Genomic DNA, 17617 nt, shown 5'->3' with positions numbered 1-17617 from the left:
GTGGTCATATATCTCCCTTTATTTCTCCACTCCAGTGATTAACTCGTGTCTTCCATCTTCACTTTATACACAGACTATCTTGCATAACAACAGTAAAAACCCTAAAGACGTATGTAGGTCGAATATATATGTGCCTCTGTGGTGTTATGATAAAAAAAAGGTATATATGGTGTTTTTCAGCTGTGTGTTTCTCTGAAATCAGTGTGCATCCGTCGTGAGGAAAATAGACTCAGTGATGAAACTGTTGCTGCAGGTCTGTGAGCCTGGAGCATAATGCGGCTCCACATACGTGCTGGTCTGGTAGCTGTGTTGAAGTGAGCTGCCTCTTCCCTCGCCCACCACCCTCTTCTTCTGGTCACAGTCAAGAGTCCCCCCCCTTCTCCACTCCCAGCCTATAAATCCCAGTTCAGCTGCTGATTAGTTCACTTTCCACTGATGTATTTGGTATTTATATTCTCTGGGAAATCAGATATTTAAGTATAGGTAGCACTCTGTACAGTGTAGAAATTACATAAACCGTAGCCGTTTTGTCCACTCAGGAGAATTTTAGACGATAATTAAGTTGACTCGCTCATTGTAGTTGTAGTTTGTTTTTTTTTTTTTTTTTTTTTTTTTTTTTGGTGAAGTCAGTTTGCAACAAGGTGCAAAAACACCATCTGGATTTCTGCACTCGCAAAGCTACTCGTATGGACTGCGTACACTTGGTTTTTCAAATGACTGAAATTGGCAGTGAGGCCGCGTCTGTAAACCTGACATGACTGATAAAGACATAGAAACACAACATTAATGTCTAGATTTCACCACACCGACGTTGTAAGAATTCCACGTTTTGTTTAGCAAAGTAGGAGCCGGGGATGAGTCTGCACCCTGCTAGTGTTTTTCCTCTGCTTTCCCCCACCCAACCCCACCATTTTGTGTGAACCCACAGCCATGAAAATGCTGCTAACAACTCGACAACTTTATTTTGTTTAGGGGGGCTTCGGCTTTACTGCACAAGGCGCTCCAGTAGCTATTGCTCATCATCAGCTTTGAATGGAGCTGAACGGGTAACTGGGGCTGCGTACGTGTGCTGAATTGACATTGTTTGACAGTGAAAAATGCTAACTCCAGGAGATAGTGTTGCTGGATGAATGTCATGCTATTGTGGTTAATGTCTTCAGCATTTACGGAGTGCCCAAATTACTGCACCGAGGGTAGAGAACAGTGATGGAGAGATTTCAGGGAGGTGGGGAGGGGAGAGGGAGCATGAGCAGGGAGACGGAGAATGAAAGAGAGGGAAAGAGACAGCGATGATAAAGAAAAAAATGGCTGAGATAGAGAGACACTGCCTATTTGTGTTTCCTGCAGAAGATACTCAAGAAATAATTTGCATCGCTCCAGCCCTTTCCTCTGAAATAGAAACTAGTCTGCGAGACGGCGCGATGCGAGGCAGATGATAGCGCTTCCATTCTCCTCTCCTGCTAATCTCTAACCATCTGAAAATAATGAAGACCAGCATCAGCAGTTTGCCTCCAAGATGTTTATCATGTATGACACACACGTGCACACAAACACATGTGCACACGCTCACACACACACACACACTCACACACGTAGCTGTTAGACAGTACATTTGTAGATTGGCGAGCCATAGTTCTTGGTGATGGATGAGGTGATAGCTGCCACCGCCTGAGTCTCGGCATCATGTGAATAATTAAAACCCGCCACCGGTGGAACAATTATAGGCAGCTATTGAAGGATGGGGGACGGGACAAGACGTGACACGTGGCGAGCAGCAGAAGGTGGGGTCAGCACGTTGCTTTACCTCCAATTGATTTTTTTGGTGCCACAGCAGTGTTATCACAGGCAGCCTTATTTTAAGGAGAAACATACAGCTGTTGACGTCAAAATCATCCTTGATGGACAAGGGACTTAATGGTGCTATTAATGACGGTTAATGTGAAATGACTGAACATAATTGAGCACCTTTTATGTGTGAGCATTTCATGCACCTATTGCTGTGGTTTGCCAGTAACAAAAATAGGTGCCAGTTACCCCAGTGATCCCCCCCAAAAAAGAAAAATAAATACTTGTTTTTATTTTTTGATTGCACTTTGGTCAGCTGTTTTTTATATCCTTTATAAATAAATTTTACTTGACTTTATTTGAAATGTGCATGAATTGTCCACGTACAGTCTTGTATATATTCCTGTGTATGCTTTATGCATGGCCCTCCCTCTGCATGTGGAAACTCCCTGCGGGCTCAACTGTAAATGAAAGTGTGTTCATAATTTCCCCAGTTTCCCTATAAAAGTAATAAAGCGGACAGTAAACTAGGGAGACAGAGTGACCTCTTGTCAGAGAAAATTGCTGTCATTCCTCGGTGGTCTAGTTACTGTTTCAATAGTCTAATTACGAGAGGTGTGACAATTCATTTCTCGCATTGACTTCTGATTGCATGAATTCTGGCGATTCAATTGCATCGATCTGCTAGAAGGAATAGAGTGAATCGCTCTGAATTGACATGAAATGTGTGAATGCTATTGTTGACAAATGACCTAACCTCGTTCTCAGGCTTGTCTCAGGCTTTCTCCTCTGTACAGAGTAAAAAAAAAAAAAAAAAAAAAAAAGAAGAAGATCTGGATTATTGTGGAAAAAGGGAGGGAGCTAATAGGATCTGTCCATCGCTCTCTCATTGGTCTCTCAAATTGTCCATCCATTTTTTTTAAAGATGATTTTTTTGGGGCATTTCTGCTTTATTTGACAGTGATAGCAGAGAGAGAGAGACAGGAAAGGCAGGGGAGAGAGGGGATGACATGCAGCAAATGGCCTGAGGTCAGATTTGGACCCAGGTCGCTGCAATTAGGACCTTCCTTAACAAGTGGTACCTGCTCTTATCCAGTGAGCTACACTCTCTCTGGGGAAATACATGCTATGGAGCAGGTTGAAATTGAAACACAGAATCAAAATTTTTCTGTCTGTTAAAAGCACAATACTATGAAATGTAATGGCCCACCCCTACTCCACTCCACCCCAATGATATTTTTCTTTTAGAATAACTGTTTCAGTAATTATTTTGTCTAGGGTTGTTTTTACATTTCAAAGGAAAAGGATAGATACATACATTATTCATACATTATTGGAGTCAGAATACTTGGACACCGCTATTCGGTTGTGCGTAGCAGTGTACGTAAGTGTTAGAGCTCATGCGTCAAGGCAGAGGTGCTGAGAGAGGACTCGTCACATCATAATAATCAAGACAGAATCAAGAAGCTGCCAGTGATCTACTTGGCCCAGTTATTTCACATTGCCCCGCTCACCGTGTATTAGTCATCAGCTTATTACCATGCCACTGAAAGAACTATCTATCTTGCTCTCTTGCAAAGACGTCTTTGCAGATTAAGTTGCCTCCGCTCAAAGGACATTCTCTCAAAACTAAACTGATGTGTCAGCTCGCTGCAGATTGGCGGCGCAGATGCCCGAAAACCCCAGCGCAAGCCACTGGCGTTGAATTGGCAGGGAGACAAGCGCGCGGCTCCCGCGTCGTCTGGTTCACGTTTACGGTCTGTGTCGCCGGGGCGCCAAAGGAACCGGTACGGGACCGTGCAAATGCGGCACATAAGGAAAACATGCAAAATTAGATATGCTCCAAAAGCTAAACACAAGCATGACAAAGTGGAAAAGGGAAGGTAGAAGAGGCAGAAAAAGATGACAGCCTGCAGCCCCCACCACCCACCATGCCTTTAAATCTTTCTATGATCTGAGAAAGAAGGTAAAAAGGAACAATGGAGCTTTCAGCATAATTTATAACGGCGACGTACGGGGCCTTTGATGAGCTGCCGGAGTGCCGTTTGCTTTTGTGCATCTTTGTGTTTGCATTTGTGCACGTCTGCATGTGTCCGTATGTGTTTTGTGTGTGTGTGTGTCGCATTCTCTCATCCATTGATATCCGTGCGTGGGAGAAATCCTAGTAACAGCAAAGAAACAGTCAATTTCTGTCCTGTCTCCTCAAATATTCTCTCTTGTTTCAAAGTATTGTCTGCTATTTTGCACAGTTCTGTGGAGACAAAAAGTGAAACAGATGTATAAACTTGGCCGTGGCTGAATTTGAAATCTGTGGTTGGTGGTGTTGTAAATACGGGAGATGCCCCATTTTGTTTTTTTTGGGGTTTTTTTCAGAGCAAATGGGACCAAAATAGAATTCACCATAGCATGGGGCATTGTCTCTTGCTTTCTTTTGCTGTCATAATGGGTTTAAGATGTGCGAGATGGGATTTGTGTGTGTGTGTGTGTGTGTGTGCATAAAAACAAAAAAGTTTTCTATAAAGGAAGATGCTGAAATATCCGCTGCATAGATTCAAATCACATTTTAGTGCATTGTATTTCCATGATGTATAGCACCCGCACTGTTCACTTCTTCTTCTTTTTTTTTTTTTTTATTTCCACAACTCATATATTACCAGTTATCGTCCAAACCCCAAGTGCCTGCTACGCTTCAATCTGCCTTAAAATGCTATTGAATTACAGCTAATTTTCTGCCACCTCCATCTCGCCTCTTTGTCAGCCTGAATGACATCGCGGCTGCTGTGTGAACTGTAATTTTCCAGTGGCCAAAAATGGAGGCGTCTGTCTGGTGCAGCAGCGGAGATTAAAAGATTAATAATTCAGCCACAGGTCATGAATCAAGTTTTCCTTTTTTTTTTTTCCTCCCTTTTGGTCATTTCAAAAGAGCTTGCCCTGTCACCTTCCGTCGGCCCCTTTGCTTCTGCCAACTGTCTCTATTTTGTTCAATAGAGACAGATCGACTCTCAGTGATGTTTTTACATTAAGCATGAGGTCAAGAGGGCGCTTATTATTTCATTATTACATAATTATTGGCCTCCTAGAGAGTTGTCATGGTTAACACGAACATGTCAGACTCTTTGTCGAGTGCTTAAGTGTGCGTGGTCATGTCCGTCAGGGTCGGGGTCATTCCAATTCCTTCGGAGTCACACAGTTGAGAGCTAATTGAAGTGTCCATAAAATAGTATCGATGATGATCATTTGCAACCTCAGCCGGCCAGATTGAAATGGAATTGAGGAAAATCCAGCAGCCCTGAGGTACACCAGCGTGGGCTCGACAGTTTTAGCGAGGTATCAAACCCCATTTTTTCTTGCCGTTTGTATGGTGCATCTGCCCCAGCTATGAAAAGGCCATCATCATTGCTGTCAGTGACACTGAATGCCCCCTTTAGATTCTTACCCTCCAAATTCGCAGCGATGGCCATAATTCTTCAAGCCCCTCGAGGGGATCTATGTTTTGAAGTGCCCATTCCTCTGTGGCACTCCAGTCTCCCACTTGATATATATGTCTTCTGAGCAGGAGAATAAAACTGTAACCTCAAATCTTTCTTTTTCTCTCCCCCTCATCCCCTTTACTCCCACCGCTCACTTTTTTCCACTCCCACTCTGTGCCTCCTTCCTCCTCTTTGTCTCACCTCGCATCTCCCTCCTCTCTCTCCCCCCCTCTCTTCCGTTGCAGTTGCTGGCTTCGCCTGGACACCTACTTCATTTGGAGTTTCATAGGACCAGCAACCTTGATAATTATGGTAAGCGTGTCCCCCCCCCCCTTCTGCTCATTAACCCTACTTAGCCTGCGGGTCGCCGCTTAAATGGTCCACAGAGATCCCTTTTCTAGCTTCCATCCACCCTCTCCTCCCTGCCCTGTTGAGCATATATGCCACCGCCGGGCCCAGAGCCGTCCAGAAAAATGAATGAGGGTTGTACAGAATATATTGCCATTTCTCGCCCTGTTGCAGCCAATGACTGAGACCATTTTGGCGGGAAAGTCAGAGATAGAGAGATAGAAATAGAGAGCGCGCGAGAGAAAGAGAGAGAGAGAGAGAGAGAGAGGGAGGGTGAACTCTGCTCAGTATGCGGTGTTGGAGTAATCCGCTCTGTGATTATGATTGATTTTGTTCCCCTTCCGACTCGCACTCTGCTACCTTTCTCCATCTCCTCCTCGCAGGCACAGAGAGACAGCTCTGGGTGCAGATAAAACAAGAATATGCAAGGGGGGCGTACACACACACACACACACACACACGCATGCATACACACATTTTCTCTCTTGCAACTAGGGCAGCCTCTGACTAAACTAATGCTTTATCATCTAATAGTGTTAAGGATTTTTTCCCCACTGAAATAATTAATATATTCATCCACTTGTGCCTGTAAAATCACTATTAGACATTATTTCCATTCCGTCCAGAATTCCCTCCTCCAAGTTAATGCGGACATGTACGATAACCACTTTAGATCTGGTGATAGATTTAGCGTTCATCCATTTAAGCTAATGCCACACTTGAATATTGTTGTGACGCCAGAGATGGGCGCATAATTTCCCAGGACATGAGTCATACATCATAAGAAATACTTGAAATCAGCAAAGTGGTTAAAAATATCTTGACTAAAATCTTCTAAAATCTGACAATTAGTCAGTTAATTGAATGTGAAGCAGCACTGTGCTCAGCCCACATAATCATTTACTGTAGACAGCAGTGAGACCCAAACGCGTAATTCCGACAAAAGCCACACACACGTGTGCACACACACACCACTGTGCATACAACACTTAATGCCCAGCTTAGATCCCTTCTCTGAATCCAAACATTCATAATGCACTTTCATGCTCCAGTTTGGAGTAATCATTCACAATGCGTCTCTATGTGCCGCATGACTCACTCCTCTCTCTGTAAGATGCACAAACAAGAATATCTACACCAGAAAAGAATGACTGGAGCCGAGATCCAGCTCTGCCTCCGGCCATTTGGTGGGGGGGTTGGGTCAAAGACGCGATCATGAGCAGCTCCAGACCCACCTACCATCAGTTGAATGTCACATCCCAGCGAACAGTGGTTTGCATGCCAAATGAGGATTCATTCTAGCTGAAAAACATGCCTGTGCCATATCTAAATTCCACTCTTTTTCTATTTTTGTGATTAATGACTCGCACTGAATGGGAGAATAATGAGGTATCTCAAAGATGCACAGTGGGTCTGTTTGTATTTCAGTTTCGCGATCTCCAGCAGGGAAACATGAGCACGCTCTCTCTCTCTCTTCCTTTTTTTTTTTTTTTTTTCCTTTTTTCTTTCGACTAATTACAACGTATTCAGCCAAGGTAGGCCCAAATTTATGTGAAAAACCGCCTCTGGTATTTCAAGTTCTTAAAATGTGCTTGACTTTACCGAGTAACTGATGCGGGTGCATAATGTTGAAACAACTCAAGATACAGTACACTGAATGAAGTGATCTTTACCTCTTGTATAAATATTTTTATTACCTAGCCTGGTCTTAGGATGAAAAATAAGATATACAGCAGCAGAAATAGGTGTTTTATGATGTCTTATACTTGCATTTATGAATGGCTGTTGAAACATTTGACCATTCACTAAAATACCAAATGCTGTCGGAGGATGCTGTGTGTTTCCCACATGTAACAACTGCAAAAAGGCATCGGGAGCTGATCCACCTTCACAGATGGGCTCTCTAGCCGATAACTCGCATGTATAAAAATTTTCTGCCAGAAAGAAAATGAATGCCGCGGCACAAGCAGCTATTCCCTATGGTTGACTCAGAGTGTGAATATGGTGAGATAAGTGTGAATACAGTGAGGTGGAAAGGCTCCCTCATACAAGTATGCAGCTGTCTTGTCTCTGTGTTCCCTGTCAGGTCCGATGTACCGCCACAGAAGTTTCATAGGATTTTGCGCTCTGTTTGGCAAAGTGGGAAACCAAGTCTCGCTGCAACATTGCGACTTTGTGCTACAAAGTGCCCTGATTTAAAATGAATGGAACTGAAACGGGAAACATACAAGCTTCATCACCGCGTGTGTCTTCTTTTCTCCCCTCTGTGAATCTCTGTTCTCTCTCTCTCTCTCTCTCTTTCTCTCTCTGTCTCTCTCAGCTCAATGTGATCTTCCTGGGCATTGCTCTCTACAAGATGTTCCATCACACGGCCATCTTAAAGCCAGACTCTGGTTGCCTGGACAACATCAAGTAAGATTACTCAGATCAACCAGATGTACATTAGAAGCTTCCAGAAGTCGCCTTTTATGGGATAAACATCATGTCGTACTAATAAAAAAGCTTTGAAAGGTGTCTGAAAGCTTGAAATCTAGTTAAAAAAAAAGGTTTTGTAACAATGAAACTATGTTTGAAGGCTTGCATAATTTTTTGATAGGCTGGGGAAAAAAACCCACTCCCCACATGGACTGTTTACCTACATAAAACCACTCAGACTGCAGACAGAAACCAGAACGCTTCCGACACCAGAGATGTGTGTGTGTGTGTGTGTGTGTGTGTGTGTGTGTGTGTGTGCGCGTGCATACACATTCAGTGGCCACTTTATCAGGTCTACCTATACAGTCTAATGTAGTTCAATGCAAGAGCTCTGCCATAAATTCTAGAGAGGTGTTTGTGTTTTTTTTGTCCTTCCTATTTATTTATGCAGGAGGGGGACAAAATATTGGAAACACCTCTCAATAAAACGCAGTCCAGTACATCAGCACCACGAACTATGAGCTCAATGCCAAACATAGAACTGAATGAACTCCTCTATTACTGTGACAAAAAGAAAACCTGAGCATTACAGGCACCATAAAAGTAAATCTTATGGCAGAACAGTTGTATCGGATTGTATTAGACTGTGCAGGTGTACCTAATAAAGTGGCCACTTTGCATCTGCACTGGGAGAACAGTGACAAATTTCAAACAGTGAAAACGTGTCAGGGAAAACTGTAAAAAAAAAAAAAAAAAAAAAAAAAAAAAAAAAAAAACAGTGCTGCAGTTGTGAAGAATGAAAACTCAAGTACAAAATTGTGTTTGGAGAGATTTGAATTCTTTTTCAGCCTATCAAAACATTATGAAAGCCGTCAAAATTTCAAATTCAGTCTTGCGAAACCTTTTTTTTTTTATTATTATTATTAGATTTCAAGCTTTGAAACACTGGGTTTCAACCTTTCACAGATTTTTTTTTTCTGTTTTGAAATGTTATGATATTTATCCCATAGCTTTTCCATGTGGCTTTTTATGACAGCGAGAAAGAACATCTCATGATGAGGTCGATAGTCTGGCTCACACCAGACAACAGCACAGCTCTATTTTGAAGCACAGGAAACACCTTGTTCACTTTGACTCCAGGTAGACTATTTCCTCCCATCTTTTATTCAGTTTATTTTCACCATTTTTTAGTTAGCTTATTTTCCTGGGCCATTTTAGAGACATTCTTTCATTACCGATGAGCCACTGGTTGCTGATTGGCTGGTAGTTTTGGTGGCCCCACCCTTCCCCCTGGCATTAGCAATGGCTGCTGCCCCACTTTTCCCGCAAATGATTGGTTGATTTTTGATGAGGCCCAGTTGTGACCCAACCGTTTGTTTTTTCTAGTGACATAATTTCCTATCTGGAAAAATCTCAAGGCGTGCCACCGCCGCCATCATAATTTAAGGTGCACGACACAAAATTGCCAGGGGTTGATTTGAGTAAGACCTACCCGACAGTGTGCAGTGAGGACATTTGAGTTTAAAGGTCCTTGCTTAAATCAAGCCTCGGTTATTTCGCACAGTGCACCAGGAATGAACGGGCCAGACTGCAGCATCCATGCCAAAACTGGGAGAACTGTTTTCTGTAATACCTCCTCAGAAGGAGCTCTTCCATGGGGCTTTTTATGCCTGACAAAATGCCTCCTGAGCTCCATTTAGAAGCGCGGGCAACAACTTCCTCAGTTTGATTTCAGGTAGACCAATCCCTCCCTTTTCCTACTGTTTAACAAACCCCTGATTTAAGAGCGCCTCTGTTTTGTGCAGCAGGTTTGTTGTGTTTCTGTATTCAAGCCGCTGCTCTTGAACAATTCACTTCCCCCCCCTCTGGTATTTCGGAGCCTTTTTAAGAGCACTTAAGCTTGCGAACACCCAACCCTTGGGTGTAGGAATCCGAGTCTTCCAGGTAAGCATCTCTCATTATGCTGAAAGGTTGTGTCAGCCTGGGTTAAAATGAAACAGGTATTCTGCTGGGTGTCCATCATTATCTGAAGAGCACGCTTGTCTGCATTGGAAAAGGCCAGGAGGCAATCTGACAGAATTAGCCTGGTGTTATCTTGGCGTCAACATTGCGTAGATGAATATTCATATAGTGCGTGTGTGTGTGTGTGTATCTGAGTCTGTGAGTCTGCATATCCCTGGCTGCCTCTCAGATAACATGAAATTATGAATGGCACTGTTAAACTCGATGTGTACCTCCTCTGTGTTTAGAATGGCTGGTAAATATGTGTACATGTCTTTAGTCAAGGAATGCGTTTTATTAAAGTGTTGTTTTGCCAGGCCAATTAAATTTGCGTTCAATAAAGAAAGGGCCAGACCGTTAAGCTCGATAATAATACTTTGCTCCAGCTTTGATTTCCAGTTGTGTGTGCCACAGGGTTGTGAGAAGTACACAACTCCTTTGCTTACATTCAGCAAAAATAAATATACCCTTGTGCAATAGTGCTTCAGTAAATGCAAAACCCCCTATATTCAAATTTCTCCTGAAGTATTGGAGTATTGCACATTGACTATCGTGGTCTCACACGGAGGTTTGGAGCATTGCATCTTCTGTGGATTCGGCTCTGCAGATTAAACTTGATGGGGTTGTTGGTTCAGTTTCACTCATTTTAATTGGATCTCCTCAAAGATGGCTGGCTGGATGTCAAAAAATGAATTGTTTTTTTATGGACTGACCTCCTGCTTTGGGTGCCAGTAGTACAAGTAACAAGAATGACTTTGGCTTTCTGGTGGAGTCGGAATATTCAGTAAATTCCCTCACACAGTCAAATGGACAAATACTTAAAAAAAAAAAAAATACATATATATATGCTCAGCTTTCACCCTTGCTGCTCATATCTTGTTAGCCACAGTTCTTGATGATTATTATTATTTATTCAGATTTAATGAGAAGCTATAGGGAGCCAAATACTTGGCTCCCACTTACTGGTTAGCCTTCGCTCTGCTTCTTTTCCTGTTTATTTTCCCATAGGAGAGGAGTCATGATGGTGGGATATTCTGCTCATATTCAGAGGTCACTACATCATAAAAAAAGAAAGAAAATCTTGTAATATTTTTTACCAAGTTGTAGAAAACATTTTTTTTTTTTTAGCATAGTAACATCTCCTTTTTTGACAGCACAAAAGCATAAAATTGCTTTTGTGAAATATCCAGCTGCCTGTTTAAAAAACTGCAAAGCTTATGACTAAAGTTGGCCGGCCGTCTGTAGGCTCAAATTCAGTTTTTTAAGTAAAGAAGCAACCCACAGATTTCGGTGTGACAGTGGTCGGTCAGGCCAGCTGACATTAAAGGTCTTGGACTTGTGGGGAATGCTGTTCATTAAAAGCCACTGAAAGTAATACATCTCAGTAAACAACAGCATGTCGTGCAGTTCACAAGTCATGTTTCTGTCATGTTTCAGTCCTCGTCTGTGTTTGATCTGTGTAATTTGTGAGGTTTGTTGGATAATTGATGGCGTTTTCTTAACTTGTAGAGGCAAAAAGTTGCAGTTTCACTTTGGCTCTGTGTGGCACAGCTGACAAGCGCTGGGTTCAGAGTCCCTTTACACTGTATAGTGACGCAGCATTTTTGGTCATTGTCTTGGTCTCAAGCTGGTGTCAGGCAGACTGATTCTACAGATGGGGTAAAGTTGTTTTGCTGCCTATTTGCCATGATGGATAAGGGTCTCTGCTATGTTTTTGCTGTCTGCCCTGCCTTTTTTAAGGCACTCTGGACACATTAGTCTCCTTTATGGCCAGCATACTGGCTGCTGTTGTGTAGCCTCGCGTCGCTGGCTGTGTCTCAGCACAGTGGCCTCTGTCTGCCCTGCTTTTCTCAGCACAGGATATACACACATTTACTACACAAACAAACACACCCACCAGACAGATACACAACTGCACGCACGTACACACACACCCGATTTCAAATCCGTGCGTCGCCTTTCTCACACTGGCTGAAATACACACAGATACCCAGCAGCCCTCGATTGGCACTGTAGCCGCTGCACTGAGGCTTGATCTGGAAATAGTTCGCTCAGCGGTGCACTTTGATTCGACTCCAGACCAGGACTGGACCACAATGGCGGTCACATTTTTTTTTGAGCAAAGAGCTTTATTCCAAAAAAAGAAGTGCACCATTAAAAAATGTTTTTGTACTCTGATAAATGATTGATGGCATAATATTGCGATTGATTATTAAATGTATTCCAAGGTCTTGGCGATCGGAATTTTTGTGCTTACAAAATAGAGACCCTATTTTTAAAATATTGAGTAATGAGTCTTGGCTCGCAGTTGAGTCAGATAAATGAAGCCTGAAAAAACTGTGTGGATCTGGACCGGCGACCACCAAATGAGTTTTATTTTTAATTTTTTTTATGTTTTTTCTGCCACTGCTTGTTTATAATGCTTCCAGAGTCCTAGTTGACATTCTTGGCAGTTATTAAGATCAAATACTCTTGGCAGAACTATATTTGGTTACCGTTTTCCAAGCCTGTGTGCGAACATGCCTGTGTGTGTGTGTATGTCTTCAATTCCTCTTAGAAGCATTGCCTTGTTTTGCCGTTCAGGAAAATATTGACTGCTGGCCTTCTGTGTATTGTATGATTTATCACGCTGGTCTCCCACAATGTAGCTCAGGCCTGACCTCCCGACCATGGGTCTTACAGAGCACAAAACAGCCCACATCGTTTCAGTTTGGCGCTGGAAAATGGTAGGATGCCGCATGGCTTTTGTCAGCCCTCATTCATCTGACACAGTTTTTAACCTCATGACTCATTACTCAACACACCCGCGCATGCACACACGCAGCACACTGGCTTGTATTGTAAATATTAAACCAGATTCTGCTTGGCAAAAATACATCTCGAATAATTATAATAGGTGTTAGCTGGAGCTCGTGACCTATTGTTTACAACAACAAAAAAAAAAAAAGAAAAGAAAAACAAAGGAGACTGCAGTCTTTCAGCTCTTAACATGGATTGAAATGAAACTTATTTAATGATCGTGTTTCTCTCAGCACTAAATGTCAGAGCCTGAGATTTATTTGTCCCATTTGGTCAATGCCGCCTTGGCCATTAGTCAAAAGTAAAAGAAACTGGCTCATATTTTGAGAGGCAGCCTTGCCTCACTTTTCATATAAGCTTTTCTCACAGTTGAAAATTGCTTATCAAGAAGGAGCGGTTCGATGATCATGACGGTGTGGGTTAATTAAGCCAATTTTACTTAGTTTAATGAGGTGTGTCTTCTTTTCTCTCATCTTTCTTCTGTTTGGTTCGATGTCACGTTTTCTGTTCAGATTTCATCATGCGGTCTTGTTTTAATATGAATGTTACATCTCTCTTTCACTGTGTATCTCTCTTTTTTTCCTCCCAGCTTTTCTTCTTTTGATTAGAACTCGCATCCTGCCTTTTTATCTTATGCCATGTTTATCTTTAACATCTCTCTGTTTTTTCATCTTTTTTTTTCTCCCTCTTCATTTTAGCTACCGTTATTATGATGGATGTGTTATTGTAGAATGGCACTGGTAAGATGTAACATTTCTCAGCAGAAGATGTAGAGTAGAATTGATGTTGTGTTTGATGTGTTTTTTCCCCCTCTCCCCATAATCTCGACAGCTACTGACACTGCCATTTGATTCATGGAGTAGGGCGTGACTTTTGCACTGGTGTAACTTAAACTAAACACTCAAACTTCTGCTGCGCGGGGCATATTTCCAAGATGATGGACTGAGCATCTTGTGAGGAGAAGGGTTTTGAATTTTGTCTGGCGCACGCCGCTCTCCATGCTGATAACAACCTTCAAATGAAACATGCTAACTAGGATGATGTCAGCGATAAAAAATGTCCCCGCTGACATCAAAAACTTTGCGCGACTGATGTCTCGGTAAACAGTTTCAGGTGATTGGCATTTCCTTTCAAGCATACCTTTGGTTAAATAATTAACACCCTGTAGAGTTGTATCACAGCGTTTCCTCTTTTTTTTTTATCCTCTCGGAAACAGCTCTCTGTGCAGGTTTAAAGTAGGTTGAATTGACCAATTGCAATCTCATACTTAAATGATTTGTGCCATTTGAATGAATGGTACCTCAGCAAATTGAGTCATTCTGAAGAAAATTGTCGGTAATTTGACACCACAGTCTGAAATAGCTCTCTCTTTAAAATTACTCATTTTTGGCATTTTTGCTTGATGATTAGCACAATAAAGCTTTTCTCGCTTTTTCTTTTTTTTTTTTTCTTTCCTTGTGAAAGCCTACAAGTGCTCTATCATCTGTGCCGCAGCCCCCAGGGATGTAGATCTCAAGCGGCATCATTGCACGGCCATTCAAATTGGTTCAGTGGGACGCAGTTGAGGTTTTGTGACAGGCAGAGTTGAGCAGGACAGGAATTGCTTTGATGAAATAGTTTACATTGTGAAATCCATTTAAAATGCACATGTATAATGAGAACTTTGGATTTTGCCTCGCCAAATTCTACAATGAACTGTTTTGCAGCCGATGATGCCGGAGATCTGAACCGAGAGGATCGGTTACTGATATTGTATTAATGACTTTCAGGCGTTCAGCACTCCAGACAGGATAAGACTCTTAGCGATACAACCACTTCATTTGTAAGTGAGTTGTTCTGCTGGTAGATGAATGCCATGTGCAGTTTCAGAAGGCTTGCATCAAGGCTTTTACTATGCAGCTCTCAAACTCATATTTTTATCCGCCATCTCCAGAAGCCAGATAAGCGGCGTACAGTATGAGTGGTAGCCTCTTCATATCCTGTCCTCTCGGATGCATCTGTTATGACCTCTGGTGTCTCTATCATCAACCATTCCTTGAACAAAAACGCCACTAGTTAGAGGTCAATATTTTGTTCTCTTTTTTGCCCACTGCTTGTGTTTCCCTGTCCATTCAGGGGGCAATCGCCTTGATGAAGTACCTCTCCCACCAGGTCATTAAGACAGCCCTGGGAAAATTATGTTTAATGGTTGCCCTGCCGAATTCATAAATCATTTATTTTGCCGTGCACCTGGCCCATTTATAACATCTAAAATGCTAAGGTCTGCCAGCATTTATGAGGGGAGCTGGATACTTCTGTGAACCAAGATAATTATGCTTAGCACCTGTAAATCACTAACAGCACAAATCCCCTCCCATAATTTGTGAATGTCTGTGGATGTGGATGCAGCCTGAAATCCAGTGCAGCTTTCATTGCCGTTGCCGAGATAAGCTCCCTTGCCTCCTAGTGCATCGTTTCGGTGATTTCCCCCTCTATGTCTAAATTTGAACACTGTTTTCAGGGCCTCACACTTTACATAACTTTGCAGTCCTTGTTATGCCACGCTTTGATTTAATGTTGCCTGTTTTCTTTTTGTTATTTTGCTCTTGTCATGTTGCTCAGCTATCAGGATTATGAACCTGAGATCAAGTAAGACAAAACTGGAAGTGCCCTCCATCCATACTGCCATCTTTCATTTACTCTCCTATAAGAGCGAATCAGGACCCAAATCCATCTAGCTGCCTCTCTGAATCATTAGCATGATGCATTGTGGAGCACTCAGTCAAGTTGAAGGCCGCATTAGTGTGTGCACAGCCCTCCTGCGTTAGATATACATGGCCTACGGATGTGACACATGAGATTAGGTTTAAATGCCACCTGTATCTTCACAGTGTACGCTGTAGAAATGTTAGCACTGTAGTGTTATAGGCACACTATTCATAAGTACTTTAAAGTGCAGATAGCATTTGGTTTTTATACTTTCCTGCCAATAACCACGGCAGGTGACCATGCAATATTTTTAAAGACCCAGGCTTTTACACAGCATTTATTTCAGTTTACAGCTACAAGACACTTAAGTCAACCCACAGGCAATAGATTTCAATGTGTAATGAAAATGAAAATTGGCTTCCAATGAAAATGCCATATTTGATAGCTGCAGAGTCATAGAAAACTGCATGGTAGTGTAGCCTAGATGTATTCACCTAACAGTGGCGGTTTCACATTTACATTTTAACTATATCAGGTATTTTTCAGTCACTCTGCTCTTTAATGATGTACCCCACATTTTTATCTGTTAATGTATTACTCTGGCTTCACTCGAAAGAGTACGAATGAGTAAAAAAATTCAATTCCATGTTTATTTCTCATCATCTTCTCTCTTACCTCTTCATCTGAATTCATGTGTTTTTGCCCCACTGATAGGCTGCCCTTGCTTTTCACCTGTGTTTTTATTCATAACATGAGCTGCTTTCCATTTATTTATGTGTTTATTTATTTATTCATTTATTTTCCCATTTATTTTTTCGATTCCTTGTGAGCACATTTCTGCAGTTAAAGCTATGGCCTTTAAATTAGCCGTGCCTCCACTGATTCTCATTCAATTTGGCGATGCAACATGAATTCTCACTGATAAGAAAACATGTAGTTTGAATTTGAAGTTGCAAAGCAGTGACCTTATGTCAAGGTTGACACTATGTAAGAGAAAAGTCAGCGTCTGCGTTTATTTGACCTCTGAAGGGTCACATGTAACATAAGACCTCTGTGAGCTGATGTATGATTTGGCAAAGGGCATTAAAGGATATCCCAGTGATTTACTATAATGATGTTTCTGAAAAAAATAACATGGACTTATTTCTTCTTTAATGATTAGCCCTTGACCTTCTTTATTGACTTTTGTGAATAGAACGGGGTATTTTGGAAACTCTTTGAACACAATGAGGTTTTCAGATCATTTGTAAGCTGGTTATTTTGCTGTGTTCCAGATCGTGGGTGATTGGGGCCATTGCCTTGCTGTGCCTGCTGGGCCTCACCTGGGCTTTTGGCCTGATGTATGTCAATGAGAGCACGGTGGTAATGGCCTACCTCTTCACCATCTTCAACTCCCTGCAGGGAATGTTCATCTTCATTTTCCACTGTGTGCTGCAGAAGAAGGTACGGACTCATTCTGAAAGCTTGTGTAGTTAGCTTTTTTTTTGGCAAATCACCATTATACACAGATGGTCCAATCCAAACCAAATTCACTGAGAAAAAAAAGAACAACTGGTCTTCATGGGCTATAATCTCATTTGTTAAAATCTGTTCAGGTTGAATCAAGCAACCAGTCACTTCAAAGAAATGGAAGGGGAAAATCTCCTCCTAGCCTACCTTAGCTATATTAATTGAACTTATCTTACCGTAGCTATGCCTCACCAGTTCCTACTTCCTCTTTGCATCAACATCAGAGCCACACACATGACTATGCATGAGCGTGCATGTCACTTTGGGTCCTGTTTGAGCAGTTTGACATCAAATTTTTGATGAAAATCTGCCCATTCTCTAAAAAGTTACATACCCGAGGCTTAAAGCTGAATTAATTGACCTCACACCTCAGCTAAAAACGAGGTTGAGATGTAATTTATTTAAATATTTGAGTTCCGATACCCAGAAATGATGTCATGTGATGTCAGTGAACTGCACACCCACGTAACCCAGCCAATCTGTGACCACTTTCCTTCAAAATATACCAAAATGTTCACAGAGGCAAAAGATCTAACGCTGGTGATTCCAGTTTTCTTGCTTGCTGCTGTTTAGGAGACAGATCGTATTTCACTCTTCAAGTT

General features: G+C 42.0%; 1 protein-coding gene across 4 annotated transcripts in view; it reads left to right on the top strand.

The window, feature by feature from the left end:
* LOC115376785 (adhesion G protein-coupled receptor L3) overlaps positions 1-17617 on the top strand; it is a 209142-nt gene that overhangs the window by 178357 nt on the left and 13168 nt on the right. For all 4 annotated transcript variants that reach the window (XM_030076553.1, XM_030076550.1, XM_030076549.1 and 1 more), the window contains 3 exons: positions 5501-5567; positions 7924-8015; positions 16781-16949. In XM_030076553.1, coding sequence (XP_029932413.1) covers positions 5501-5567; positions 7924-8015; positions 16781-16949 — 328 coding nt within the window. The remainder of the gene's footprint in view (positions 1-5500; positions 5568-7923; positions 8016-16780; positions 16950-17617) is intronic.

The sequence above is a fragment of the Myripristis murdjan genome, chromosome 18, assembly GCF_902150065.1.
Source record: "Myripristis murdjan chromosome 18, fMyrMur1.1, whole genome shotgun sequence".
Classification (NCBI taxonomy): domain Eukaryota; kingdom Metazoa; phylum Chordata; class Actinopteri; order Holocentriformes; family Holocentridae; genus Myripristis; species Myripristis murdjan.
The sequence above is the reverse complement of the archived record's forward strand: the minus strand, read 5'-3'. Positions and strand labels throughout refer to the sequence as shown.